We start from the raw sequence: 14,093 nt of genomic DNA, 5'->3' as shown, positions 1-14,093 counted from the left end.
TGCACCTCAGTGCTGAACACTAGGTCTTTCATATAGTTAGTGCTCAAGAAATGTTGGAAATGAAGCAAAGAAAGAATTGTGCTTTATGAGTGTGACTTCTGTATGATTTCTTGAAAGAGAGTGTGTGATAGTGAGTGTGACCACTAAGCAGGTGGACATGAGTGTCTGGTGACTGATGGGTGTGTATGCCAGTGGTGTGAGTGACGGCAGCTGGCAGAGGGTGAGAGACTGCCTGTGGAGTAAGGCCTGGAAGCCCCTGGGCGGAGTGCGCTGAGAGGACAGACAGTCTCAGCAGACATGTTGCTCCTGCCCCAACTCCCTGAAAAAGTTCCCACCGTTCTTTTATCATCCAGAAGAGAGCATTCTGGCTAGAGATTGGCCTCCTTCCTTCTTGCATGGGCACATTTGGTGTGCCCGAGTGTGGCAGTAGGGCCCACACCCCTTTTCCTCAGGTGTTTCACAGGAACAGGAATGTTTACCGAAGCCTGCACCCCATTCTGCCCTGACCTTTCCCTCTCGTAGGGCCGTGTTGAGTGATTTGAGGGCTCTGGAAAGACCCCGCGGCAGATGGCCACTGTTAGTGCATCCTTCCCTTTAGTCAAGCTCCCACCCCTTACTGCAGTTGGGATCAGTCAGTCCCTCCTCCACGTGGCTTGAGCATCAGAGAGAGTTCCTGGGAGAGGGGAGGTTTAGCTGGGGCAGAGGCAGGCCAGGCATGGGGCAGAGACGCTGCTGGGCTCTGGGAGGCTGGAGCCTGGGGCTAGCCCTGCTCTGCGCCGCCTTCCAGAGTGACCTGAGATGGGGATCTGCTCCTGTCTAGTACCCCTCTGCCTCACTGGGCAGGGATGCGGTTCGGAGGAGGAGGGGGCAGTGGCCAAGGGTTATCTTCCTCCCAGCTCATCCCTTGGGGGGCATCTGAGGCTAGGATCTTGCTCCTTTGACTGTTGTGTCCTGGTCCTGGGAGTACTTTCTCTCCGTCTTGGGTTGGAGGCCAGAGACAACCAGGGTGAGGCTGGGGCCAGATGTCCCCAGTGAGCTGGACGCGGTGCTGGCCCTCGGTTATCCCCTGTGCTCCTGGCTCTGGTGGCTGGCTACCTTTCCCTGGGTATTCTGGAAAAGGCCTAGTTAATGTTATGTATGTTTTACCACAATCCAAAAGGCCAGCCTCACTCTACCTGTGTCCATTTCTCCCTCTCCCAGGCCTGGGAAGTGAACAAAGGGACTAACTGTGTGACCACCTACCTGGCAGACTGTGAGACTCAGCTGTCCCAGGCCCCAAGGCAGGGCCTGCTCTATGGTGTTCCTGTGAGCCTCAAGGAGTGCTTCAGCTACAAGGTATGTGCTGCCGTCGTCTCAGGCCCCCACCCTCCACCCCTGCCAGCCAGCCCTGTGTCCTGGGTCCCCTGGGCCCTCAGAGGAAGTATTAGGCCCACAGGCCTTGAGAGGGGACCATGATGTGCCTTGCCGTGGCCAGGGAGATGGTGGTGGGAGGGGCTGCTGACAGGCCCCTGACTCATCAGCCATGTCCCTCTCGGTGCCCCTCCTGCCTTCTAGGGCCAGGACTCGACCTTGGGCTTGAGCCTGAATGAGGGGGTACCAGCAGAGTGTGACAGCGTGGTGGTGCAGGTGCTGAAGCTGCAGGGCGCTGTGCCCTTCGTGCACACCAACATCCCCCAGTCCATGTTCAGGTTGGGTCTCAGGGCTGCAGGGCGGGGGCCGGGGCACCCATGCCAGCGTGACATGGGCTGACCCATTCCTGCTTCCTCCAGCTATGACTGCAGTAACCCCCTCTTCGGCCAGACCATCAATCCATGGAAGTCCTCCAAGAGCCCAGGTGGCTCCTCGGGGGGCGAGGGGGCCCTCATTGGGGCTGGAGGCTCCCCTCTGGGCTTAGGCACCGACATCGGGGGCAGCATCCGTTTTCCCTCCGCCTTCTGTGGCATCTGTGGCCTCAAGCCCACGGGGAACCGCCTCAGGTAAGGTGGAGGGAGCTTCTGGGCCTCTGGCTGTGTGAGCTTGGCCTAGCATCCCACCTCTTTGGGCTCCAGGCAGGGATTCCCTCACTGGGGTTTTGCTGGGAGGGACTGTCACAGTACCACTGGCCTTGGTTCCTTGTTTTCAAAGTGGGGTGAGTTGGGAGCTGCCGTATGGGTGTGGGGTTGAGCTGCGGGTGGCTGTTTCCTGTTGCCGACATTTTGTGTTTCTTATTCAGCAAGAGTGGCCTGAAGGGCTGTGTCTATGGACAGGTGGCAGGTGAGATCTGTTGTTCCCTCAGTGCCTGGAGGAGGGGGTCTGCCTGATCCAATTCTGCCCCTGCCTCTCCTTGGGGTGCTCTAGGTCTGAGTTCCTCCTTCCTTGTCTCTGCTCACACTCCTGGGCCATGGCCCAGCCCTTGCTTGGGCCCAGCTCCAGAGCCCACTGGGGCTGGGTGATCTCTCTTCCCTCCCCTCCACACCCCACAGTACAGCTCTCAGTTGGCCCCATGGCCCGAGATGTGGAGAGCCTGGCGCTGTGCCTGCGAGCGCTGCTGTGCGAAGACATGTTCCGCTTGGACCCCACCGTGCCCCCCCTGCCCTTCAAAGAGGAGGTGAGCATGGGTAGGGGCGGATTCGGTTATCCCTCGTGCTTCTGAGCACCGAGAGCAGCCCCCAGGCAGTGTGGGCAGCCCTTCGAGGAAAACCCCTGCACCGGGGCCTGAGACCAGGATCAGCTGCTGCTCTGCAGACGGCCACCAGGGGGAACCCTTGCCAGCATTCAGAAACTCAGAAACTGGCGGGTGGGGAACCTCTTCTGAGGAAAGGCCCCACGTTCTGGCCCCAGCCTCTGCCGCTGTCTGAGAAACCACTTGCCAGCCCGAGAACATCTTGAGGGAGAACTCTTGTCCCTCATCTGTGTTTGACCCTCAGCAAAAAGGAGCCTTTCTTACAGTACAGTCATGTGCCACATAACGATGTTTCTGTCTGGACCGCATATACGACAGTGTACCATATAGCCTAGGTGTGTAGTATAGGTTTGTGTAAATACGCTCGTTGATGTTTGCACGATGAAATCGCCTAACGACGCATTTCTCAGACTGTGTCCCTGTTATTTAAGCGATGCATGACTGTATTCATGTCGCTATCCCCAGCCTCCGGTAGGATGCTCGGCATGTAGGCTGAGTGAGTTAAGGACAGTTAAAAGAGGAGCTGTCTTCCCCCCAGAGAAAGCTGGGATCTGTGGGCAGTGTCGAATGCCGGCTTTCCAAAATGTCACCAAAACAGACTACTGATCAGACAAGACTGAGTTTATTACTTTCTGTGGTGAGGGAGAGTGCTGCCTCAACAGAGCCTTAGCACCAGGGTCGGGGGTGAGGGGTCGGGGGGAGGGGCAAAGTTGGGATGTTGGTTGAGATTTTGATTTTGGGTTTTCAACTTGGGGGTTTGTAAGGGTCATGATGTAATACTTTGGGATCGGTGGACACAGCAGGGTGCGGATTTTGAGGTGAGGGTTTCAACGAATGTTGAGCTATAAACTGTCACTTGATACTTCTGTTGAAGAGTTGATGGGTCTTTCAAGAATCGACAGTAAAGTGCTTTATACTTTATGTACAATGCATTCAGGAGTCATCAAGTTAGATGGATGCAGACAGTGGAACGGGAAAGTCATGGCAATGTAGACAGTAGGCAGTGTGAGTAAGCTCCACCTCTCAGCAGTCAGGCAGGTCTCTCTCCTCTACAGACCTCTTGTCCCTACCCAGCCCAGTTGTCTTGGAAGGGCCGAGGGCCCCTGGACAGGCGAGTGGGCCTTAGTGTTCCTTGGCAGGCGGGAGATCTGGGCTGGGCGGGGTGAGTGCCCCCTCCCCAGCGGAGGAGGATGTTCTAACTGAACCTAGTGGTTCATGAAGCCCTTCCTGAGAGGGAGGAGAGGAGGCGGTGAGCTCCCTGTCCTGAGCTTTGGAATAGTTTATTGTGGGAGCCAGGACATATATCTTGGAACAGGCAGTGAAGAGCCTTGGCTTGAGAGACAGGGTGCCTGGGTTCTGGACCTAGTGTTGTCACTGTGCATTGGGTGGCCTTGGGCAAGTCCCAGCCCCACTCTGGGCCTATCTCCCTATCTAGACCTGATGCCTCAGTTTCCTCTTATGACGAATTGAAATCCCCCTCCTTGCTCTGCCCACCTGCGGAGTCATCGTGAAGGGGTTTTATGAAAGGGTCAGGTCAGAAGGGGCTGGTTTTCAGGGGATCTAGGCTGCGCCCTCACAGCTGTTTCTGGGGCTGAGTAGCTTCTCTGATCTCTGGGAGCCCTGCCTTGGGCTGCACTCCCCTGACCTGACCGTGACTCCCATGTTCTTCCCCCAGGTCTACACAAGCTCTCAGCCCCTGCGTGTGGGGTATTATGAAACTGACAATTACACCATGCCCACCCCGGCCATGAGGCGGGCCCTGCTGGAGACCAAGCAGAGCCTTGAGGCTGCTGGCCACACGGTATGGTGGTGGGAGCCCAGAAGTCCTGGCAGGGCCCCTCGTTCAGGGAAGCCTATCTGCTACCCATGGCTGCCACTCCTCCCTGGCATCCTCACACTCTGATTGTTTTGTGGTTGGAGATGGGAACTGTGTCGCTGTGGGACCAGTATTTAGGGAGCTGATTGGGAGTATTGGGGTAAGTGATTGATGGTGAACCCAGCCTGGCGCTGGGGATGTGTGAGCGCTGCATCGAGAGGGCCTCGTCAACCACAAGCAGTGGTGCACAGTGTCGGGAGGTTCCCAGGCCCTGAGGTGGTGGGCCAGTGGGTTTTGGTCTGCTTATCTGAGACAAGTTTATGTGTGGCTCCAGACTTCTCTCATGGTGTGCATTTTACTGGGAGTTTTCATGGGCCGATAAGGCTGCCTTTGTGGCTCCAGTGAGGGCTTCTGTGCAGGCAGAGTTGGTCCAGTCCATCCTCAGGGCTGCCTGGGCAGCATGGGGATGGTGGGACCAAGAGTTTATAGGTCTGGGGGCCTTACACCCCTCAATCCCCGCAGCTGGTTCCCTTCCTGCCGAGCAACATCCCCCACGCTCTGGAGAACCTGTCGACTGGTGGACTGTTCAGTGACGGTGGCAGTAGCTTCCTACAGAATTTGTGAGTGATGCTGGGCTTCGGGGTCTGCAGTGGAATCAGGACATGGGTGGACCCAGGGAGAGCAGCTGGGTGCTATGACCCTCAGGACAGGGCAGTCTAGGGGAAGATGAGGGCCAGGGCTCTGCTGAACATGAAGTTCTGAGCATCCTGGGCAGGCACCTCGCAGCCTCTCCAACTACAGGTTTAGCCTGGAGGTACCTTGCATGAGGGGAGGCTGGGGTGAGCATCCGTGGATTGGCCCTGAGCTGAGCTTGTTGGGAGGTAGGAGGTGGGCAGGGAGTTGCCTATCTGGGAAAGACTGAGAGACAAGGGCAGGATCTAGCAGGAGGGGAGGGGTCTAGACATCCTGCTGTGACTCCAGGCTTTTCTGACTTGAGCCACGTCTTTGCCTTTTGAGCAGATCCTCAGTTTTCACTTCTGTAAAGTGGGTGGGTTGGACCAGACCTACTTTAAGGGACTTTGCAGAGCTCCGGTTTAGAGAAGCTGCTTCCACTTGGATGTTTTCAGTCCTTAAAAGGTGACAGGGGCAGAGGACAGGCCTGTGAAGGTACCTCCTGGTCATGTGCCTGGACTTCCAAAGGGGCTACCGCTCACTCTGGCCCTGGGAATGAGGCCCCAGGGTCGGCCACCTGAGATCTTTCCCTGAGATCTAGAGCGGGAGACAGTTTCAAAGATAAGTGTTGTGGCGGCCCACTCTGGACTGCACCGCATGTCCCTCCAGGCTGGTGTCAGCACTGATAGGGGATGCTCTCGGTATCCAGCTTGGGCCAGGGAGGTGTTGCCCTCAGTCCTTATTGCTCTGAGCTGAGTTTGCTGGGGAGGGAGAGACGGAGTCCTGCCTTGGGGAGCTCTGGTGGGTGTGGGGTGGAGACCAGGCAGAAACAAGTCCATCTTCAGGGAGCAGCAAAAGCAAGAGCAGCAGGAACAAGTCACTTGTTTGAAAGGAGGCAGATGAAGGGATTGGAGACCAGTGGTGACTGGAGTCTGATGAACAGGGAGGTGGATGGGTCACTGTAGAGAATGTGGGGTACAGTGGGTGGGGGTAAGCCGGGAGGGATGCTGGGGTGGGAGTACCTGGACTTGGACCCTTTGTCTCCCAGCAAAGGTGATTTCGTGGACCCCTGCTTGGGGGACCTGGTGTCAATTCTGAAGCTGCCCAGATGGCTTAGAGGACTGCTGGCCTTCCTGCTGAAGCCTCTGGTGAGGGCACAGGGTGTGGAAGGGGTGGGCTGGTCTGGGAGGGGCCTCCGGGGCTCTTCCCCCTCCCATTAGCCTCTCTCAGTTTGGGCAGGCATGACCTCCTCTCTCCAGCTCCCACCCAGACTCCTCTCCTCCCCGCTGCCCTCAATCTTCAGCCAGCTCCCATGCTGAAAGAGTGCCTGCCTGGGACCTGGGGGGAGGGACAGAGGGAGGAGGCATGGGTGGCTTGTCCTGAAGAGGATTGTTATTAGCACTTGGCTCAAAGCTGAGTCACTGACTCTGTGTCCTTCTGCAGCTCCCAAGGTTGGCAGCCTTTCTCAGCAGCATGAAGTCTCGGTAAGAATATCTCCTATGCTCAGACGCCCGCCCCTTTTTTTGCTGACCTGGGTCCAAGTGGTTTCTGACAGGAAAAGATGAGGGAAGTCGCTTCTGAGGCTGGCAGTGGCCCAAGCAGAGTGGCAACCTCGTCGGCCTTCAGGTTGGACCTTGAAGTTGTCTTAGCAAGGTCCAGGTCTGGCTGGGCAGCAAGGGCCTGAGGGAGAGAACAGGATGGGAGAGGGTGGAGAGGAGAAGACGTACTAGCTAGGGCATGGGTGGAAAGGACCAGGGAGAGTCGGTGTGGAGCAGGGGAGAGGGGGATGCTGGGGAACCGTGAGAGATGCTTCTCTTAGAGATTGGAACTGAACTGAGCTGCACTGGGTCCGACCTGCCCCTCGGTGGCTGGATCGGGAAAATCAGGGACTGAACACTCCGTTTTCAGACCCTGACATCTTGTGAACTTGCTCCTTCTCTTGCCATTTAGGATCTGTGACAGCTCTGGCCTTCCCTGTGTCCTAAGAGTAGATAGGAATCAGGTTGGTCTGGTCCTGGCTCTGCTGTGGAGTCACTAAGTGACACAGCCTAAGTCCCTCCTGGGGACTCAATGGGACATGAACTTAGGGGTTTGAACTTCTGGCCTGCACGACTTCCCTCAGAGCTCCCATAGAGTTGAGAAGGGTCCATGGAGGAATGCGATCTGGGAGGTGTTACACGTAGGGGTCTGATGTTGCTCATCCTCACGGCTGAGACCATCATAGCTGTGACTTCACTCCCTCTGCCCAGGTCGGCTGGAAAGCTCTGGGAACTGCAACACGAGATTGAGGTGAGGCCAGAGCCCCTAGACTAGGGTAGGGCAGGGTCAGGGTGGAATTGGACAGGCCACCTGTCGGTGGGGTCTCTTGGGCCACTGGTCCTGCTGATCTTCTGGAGCAGCCTGTCATTCCGCCTTCCACTCCCTGGCCTGGTCTGCTTGGGCCTTGCTCTCTGAGCCTCACGTGCCTGGGTGCCTGTCCTTGGGGGCTGGGTCATCCTGGGGGTCCTGTCCTGGATGCCTCTTCACACCTCTGGTGCTGCCCTCGCAGGACGAATGATGTTCATGGTTCATGTGGGAGGTACAGCAATTGATGCCCCCTGAAAGCAGCCAGGCCTGCATGTCCCAAGTAACTGCATTCCACTGTGGCTCAGTTCAGATCCTGGGGCAGATGCTGGGGCCAGAGCCACCCCCGCCACAGTCCCTGTATTGAGAGTGCATGTGATGGGCTGGATCTGAGTGCTCCACCTGGTGTGCTGGTGTCTTCCCCAGGTGTACCGCAACTCCGTGATTGCACAGTGGAGAGCACTGGACCTGGATGTGCTGCTTACACCCATGCTGGGCCCTGCTATGGACTTGAATGCCCCAGGGAGGGCCACAGGTGAGGCCTGCTGCCTCGCCACACCCCTGACACGCCCACTTGTCTCTTCTCTTCCCTGAGTTCAGCCTTGTGCCCTGCAGGGCAGCTGGGAAGTAGAAAAAGAGCCTTGGGGGAGGGACGCACCCCTGGGGGAGGACCCTGCCCTTGGGGGGCTCGCAGTCTGGCTGACTGGAGAGATAGAAATCATGTAGTATGCCCTCGGAGGGAATGAGCTCCCTGTCCTCAGCACTATTCAAGTTGGAGTCTGTGGTTTGGGGAGGTGGTGTTTGAAGTCCAGGTGAGAAAATAGGAGCAGTGTCCCTGGTGGGGGAAGCTGCCTGGGCACAGGCACAGGCACAGGGACGCATCAGCGGGCTCTCCACCTGCCCTGAATTGCATTCCTGGGCTTTGTCACTCACTTAAGACTCCATCCTGGGAGAGAACCTCTCCCTGTCTGTGGAGGCAGGCTGCCATTTCGCAGGTGGAAGACTGAGGCATAGAGAGGACAGTTGGCACTGAAGGTCACCGCCAGCTCCAGCCACCTGTGCTGTGTCTCAGGGGCTGTCAGCTATACTCTGCTCTACAACTGCCTGAACTTCCCAGCGGGGGTGGTGCCCGTCACCACGGTGACCGCCGAGGACGAGGCCCAGATGGAACACTACAGGGGCTACTTTGGGGACATCTGGGACAAGGTGCTGCAGAAGGTGAGGCCATGGGTCCTGGCCAGGCCCCTGTGGGTACCCCCTTCCCCTGTACTTACACCTGCGCCCCAACTCTAGCTGCCGTGGAGGAAGCAGTGTAAGCGTGTGTAGTCCTTGCCTGTCTTTCTTAACCAAGACCCCTAACGACTGTGCTTGGCCCACTGTGCTGCCCTCCTTTCCGGCTGGGGTGCTGCCTGGGCCTGGGGTGGGGTCCTGCCTCGCTCCCTCCCATCCTGATGCCTGTGTCCCCTGCAGGCCATGAAGAAGAGTGTGGGGCTGCCTGTGGCCGTGCAGTGTGTGGCTCTACCCTGGCAGGAAGAGTTGTGTCTGCGGTTCATGCGGGAGGTGGAGAGACTGATGACCCCTGCAAAACGGCCAGCCTGACTTCTGCCTGCCTGCCTGGCTCCGGAGGACCTGAGACCCACTCGATCTGTACCCGGCCTAGTCAGGGCACAGCTGCCACCCTGCGAGGAGATGTTCAGCCTAGGGCAGAGCTTTCCACGTCCCCCTCTCCCCGTCCCCTACAGGAAGTGCAGACCCCTTGAGTCTGGACCTTGCTTCCCCCTCTGGTCCCCTCTCTCTGCCCTGACCTCCCATGTGGCAGCTAGTGGGTATGACATGGGCAAAGACCCACTAACAATCAAGAAAGGTTCCTGGTCTGTGTCCTTTCTAGCCATCATTTTAGGGTACTGGGGGTTGGAGACTTGACCTTCTAGAGCCCGATTCTAGTATGTCAGTCTCCTCCAAAAGCTCCCCTGGTTTCCATCACCTGCTGAGCGGACACAGGCTTCTCAGAGTGCAGCCGCGGCACTCCCCACAGTAGACGAAGCCCTGCTTTGCTAGACATTGCCCTCTTCCTTCCTTGCCTCCTTCCCTCAGCCGAGGATGCCCTTTCTGCTCCTCTACCATTAAATTCTTTTCAGCCCAGCTCAGATCCCTCTTTCTCCAGAAGGCCTCCCCTCCCTCCTCTGAGCCCTGGAGTAGGTGGGCTGTTTCCTCCCAGTCTCTCCTGTGTGGTGGGCATCTGTGGGTGGGTCTGCCTCCCGTAGCACACTGGCTCTCCTTGACAGCAGGGACCCTGTTGCTACATCTTTGTCCTCAGTGGCCAGCGCAGCGCAGCAGGGAGTCTGGCGTACTGGCCCTGAGCTGGTGCCATTGGTGAGAGGAACCCACAGGCCTGGGAGGCAAGCACGGGACAAAGAGATCTGCTAGAGAGCCCTGACAGCCCCGACCAAGGACTGGATTGTTCTGGGAAGGAGGAGGACCTGTGTTGAATCTGCAAGGTTCCCAGTGACTGAGCTAGGGGACGAGGACATCTCAGGGAGGAGGGACAGTACACTGAAAGACCAAGATGAATTTGGTAGATGGAGGAAATGGGCACAGGAGAAGCAGCAGAGATATAGGTGGGAGCCAGATCAAGGTGGACTTGGGGGCCCAGTTCAGGAACTTGAATCCTGTCTTAAGGGCAAAGGGCAGCTCTTGAAGGATCACACAGGTGCAGCAAGGAGAGTAGACTGGAAGGGCAGAGCCTGGACAGGGATAGGCTGCTGCATGATCCCAATCTGGGGAAGCGGGCCTGAGGCCTGCGCTACAGCTGTGGCCGAGGTGGAGAGGGAGGTGGTCTGGGAATTGACAGTTGGGATGGGAGTGAGCTGTCTCACCTCAGTGTCACCTCTGCCCAGTCTGCCAGCTCGCCTCTTACTGGACTGTGTTGCCTGGCGGGTGGAAGGGTGGCTGGTCTGTGACAGACCCTGGGGGCTTCTTGGCCCTGCTAGAAGAGCTCCCTTGCTTGTCCTGGCCCCAGCCCTGACACCCCTGCTTGCTGGAAATGTTTCTGAGCCTGAGTGCTCAGGCAGGGTAGGTCCCCAGCTTCTACCTGGCCTACTTCAAATTCTTATCAGGGCAAGTTGCCTTCCCCAGGCCTCCTGCATCCTGATTTTCCTACTCCGGAGGGGCTTTCTTTATGGTTGCATGCCCAGTGGCACCTGCGTTCTCTGCCAATGGCATCCCTGTCTTGGTGGGGCCAGTCTTAGGGCAGACACAAGGCCCCACACCTCAGGGCTGACTAGAGGGCCCAACCCACATGGACACCCAGATTGGGATGACCAGGTGGTTGCTGCACCTTGCTGTGATTCCTCGTAACTGCTGTGCCCTTTTATAGAACTGCCTGCCATCTGCCTCACCTTCCTCCCTCTACTGCCCCATTTCTCTCTTTGGTTACTGATGTTCTTGTGCTTTGAGACATGAGGCTGCAGAGTGGGGGTGCCTCTCTTTCATTCCTTCACTGGGTCATTGATTCACCCTTGGAGCTCCAGCATGGCCAACCCAGCCCTGTGCTGAGCGGTGCTGGAGCTCGACCAGGCCTGACTCCCATCCTTGAGAGCTTCCTGGGCTTGTGGGTGGTGGACACTGACACAAACACATCTACTCTCCAGGTGGTCAGGGCTGGGGGCGAGGGTGGACGAGGGGGTCAGATGCTGCTGAGGAGCAGGGGAGGTGGTCACTGCAGCAAGTAAGTATCCACTGCGTTCACTTCCACCGTTGTGCTCTAGTTCAAGCCGCTGCCTCTTATCTGGACACTGCAAAAACCCAGCTGGGTTCCCTGCTTCCATCCTCGCCTGTCCCCCAATCCATTCTCCATACAAAGTATAGATCAGATTGAGTCACTTCTCTCCTTAAGACCTTCCAATGGCTTCCCATCCTGCTGAGGATAAAAGCCAGTCTCCTCCTTGTGTCCTCGTGGGACATGGCCGTTGCCCAGTTCTCCGGCCTCATCTTGGGTGTCTCTTCCTTTCATGCATTGTGCTCCAGCCATATGAACACCTTGTGGTTTCTTGATTGTTTCAAGCTGTCCCCGCTGCTTGGAACACTCGGCTCCAGTGTCCCCTTCCCTGATCACTTGTAAAGCAGCTTCCCTGACACTTTCTAACATGTCACCCTTTGTACTCTGTAGCATTATCACTATCTGGAATCATACGGGTTTTTTTTGGTCTCCTCTGCTCAAACAAGCTTCCTGAGAGCTGTGATTTGCCTTGCTCATCACTGTATTCTTGGCATGTGGAGTGGTGCCTGTGAGACACTCAGTTAATTCCGCAAACATTAGTGAGCATCTGCTAGGGACCAGGCTCCGTGCTGGTGCTGGAGCTGCAGTGATGAAGGAGGCAGACAAGGTTCTTGTCTTCCTGGAGCTTTCGTTCTGGAGGATGTTTGTTGAGTGAAAGGAGGCAAGGAGGCAGACAGGTGTGTTAGTGAAGACCCTAATCATTTCATACTTGGAGTGCTAAGGTGACTTTTGATCAGAAAAAAGGGGAAGGGTATTCTGAATGATATCTATCAAGTACTTACTGTGAGCCATCTACCTTCTGGCACTTTATAGTTATTATGTCATTCTCCTGTTAACCCTGTTGTAGGCATTTTTGTCCCCATTTGTACAAAAATGTTATATACCTTGCCCAAGGTCTAGCAGCTAGAAGCAAGGGAATTAGAATAGAAACCTTGGTCACTCAACGTTATAGCCTGTGCAGCCAGCTCTTCTTGGTGTCCCATGGTGCTGAGGCACAGAGGAGTGATAGCATAAGCCAACCACCTCTTCCCACCACCAGTCCAGTGGCCTCAAGACCCTCTAAGTCATGTGACTGTTCTCAGCCTATACCCCGCTCCCCGTGTCCACTGCCACAGCTTCTTGCCCAGCCTCCCCTGCCTCCGGACTGCTCTCCAATTGTGCTTCATATGGGTGTTGGATGACCTTTCTAAGTGCAAAGCTGATCACGCCTAAAACCCTTAGTATCACTGTGCTCAGTTCAGACTCTGGATATAACCTACAAGGCCATGCTTGACCTGACCATGCTGCTAACCACTCTGGTCTCTTCCCCTTCCTAAGTGCCCACATTGTGGGCACGTGGCCCTCAGGCAGTGCTCTAGACATTGTGCACACCTCCCACCACCATGCTGTCTGCTGACTATGCTTGCTTTTCTTGGAATGCTCTTTCTCATGTCTTCACCTAAACACCTCCCACCTATCCAAGGCAAGGGTTGTCGTCCTCTTACAACTCTCAGGCTGTGTTGAAAGGGCTTCTTTGTGCGTCTGTTCATGCTCAAAAGCAGGGACTGTGACTTAATAGAATCCAGCTTCTCCTAGGCTGTGGAGATGATAATCCATCGTCTCAGAAACAATGGGCGTTGTTGCCTCCATTTTATAGATGGGGAAACTGAAGTTCAGAGGAGGTTGCTGATTTGTCCAAGGCTGAAGATTTGAAGCCACATGCCCGACTCTAAACTTAGTGTACTTTCCTTGTTTGCACAATCATCCTAAGAACGTGCACTAAACACCCTCTGAGTGTCAGGTTCTGTGCCAGGTGACCACAAACACTGGGGACAGAAGCAATGTCCATGCACTGCTCCTCTGCTGGTGTCTGTTTACAGGGAGTGTCTGTCATGTCTCTGTCCACCCTCCCTTCCTCTCCACGGGGTTGTGATATTAGGGTTTAGGACACAGCCAGAGAACATGCCATTTGTCCCTGTTAGACATCTTTTAGGGTCATCCCAGGGCTCCAGCCTATTGAGAGCCTTTGGGATCCTGGCTCTCTTGCCAACTCTTTCGCCTCCTTCTCCCAGCTTGTCCATCCACAAGTCTGAGCGCTAGAACTTTCCAACTTCATCCGAGTCACCAATAAATATATTGATATACATATTGATCAGATCAGGGCCAAGGAAGGAGCCCTGGCATGTGTCACTCCAGACCACCTGCCAGAGCAATCTGATCTACTGTACTCAGGACCCTTGAAATCAAGTCCTGAGCCTCCCAACTAGCCCTGGCTGGACCCTCCCAAGTTTTCCATACATAGATTGGGAGTGGCGAACCTGGGTGCCTTAGGCAGGTGAGGTCACTTGGAGGCAGGGCTGTGTGGAGTTTTCCCTTGTATGTCCAGTGTGGTGCCTGGTACTCGGTGAGTACCCAGCGAAGGCTTGTGGAAGGGAGGAATGGGCGACTTGTTACCAGTGAACCCATTTTGGCCCTCCTGATCACTTCTCTTGTCCCCAACAGGAAATCTCCCAGTCAGTCCCTGCCTTTTTCTCTTAACATTTATCTCATCTACTGCCATGATCTTAATTAGTGCCCGTTAGGTCAAATATATTGCAGTTTATATTCAACCTGTAGCTTTCTGCTGGTCTGCAAGTCCTCATCCACTTCCCCCGTCTGCCTACTCCTCCCTCCCTCCTCGCTCCAATAAATACATTGAATTCCTCCCACAGTATGCTCAGGGTAACCAATCAGAGAGCGTCTCTGGCTAAATGGAGCTTTCACTCTGCTAGCAAGCAGACATCAAATGCCTAGTTATACAAAAACACTTGTTAAAAGTGCAATAAAACAGAAACACTGCTTCA

The 14,093-nt window shown here is 55.8% G+C and overlaps 1 protein-coding gene across 3 annotated transcripts in view; it reads left to right on the top strand.

Annotated features, from left to right (window-relative positions):
* The window catches only part of FAAH (fatty acid amide hydrolase), a 22,255-nt gene extending 8,162 nt beyond the window's left edge, over positions 1 to 14,093 (top strand). For 2 of the 3 annotated variants that reach the window (XM_001916136.5, XM_070260028.1), the window contains 13 exons: positions 1,201 to 1,335; positions 1,555 to 1,688; positions 1,770 to 1,976; positions 2,213 to 2,253; positions 2,463 to 2,587; positions 4,338 to 4,463; positions 5,001 to 5,098; positions 6,199 to 6,298; positions 6,594 to 6,634; positions 7,400 to 7,439; positions 7,920 to 8,028; positions 8,566 to 8,711; positions 8,964 to 14,093. In XM_001916136.5, the coding sequence (XP_001916171.2) occupies positions 1,201 to 1,335; positions 1,555 to 1,688; positions 1,770 to 1,976; positions 2,213 to 2,253; positions 2,463 to 2,587; positions 4,338 to 4,463; positions 5,001 to 5,098; positions 6,199 to 6,298; positions 6,594 to 6,634; positions 7,400 to 7,439; positions 7,920 to 8,028; positions 8,566 to 8,711; positions 8,964 to 9,092 (1,431 nt within the window). In that variant the 3' untranslated portion in view covers positions 9,093 to 14,093. Of the gene's footprint in view, positions 1 to 1,200; positions 1,336 to 1,554; positions 1,689 to 1,769; positions 1,977 to 2,212; positions 2,254 to 2,462; positions 2,588 to 4,337; positions 4,464 to 5,000; positions 5,099 to 6,198; positions 6,299 to 6,593; positions 6,635 to 7,399; positions 7,440 to 7,919; positions 8,029 to 8,473; positions 8,712 to 8,963 lie in introns of all 3 variants that reach the window. The other variant, XR_011436363.1, reaches the window with a different exon arrangement.

The sequence above is a fragment of the Equus caballus genome, chromosome 2, assembly GCF_041296265.1.
Source record: "Equus caballus isolate H_3958 breed thoroughbred chromosome 2, TB-T2T, whole genome shotgun sequence".
NCBI classification, from domain to species: Eukaryota; Metazoa; Chordata; class Mammalia; order Perissodactyla; family Equidae; genus Equus; species Equus caballus.
This window is presented reverse-complemented; position numbering and strand designations above follow the sequence as displayed.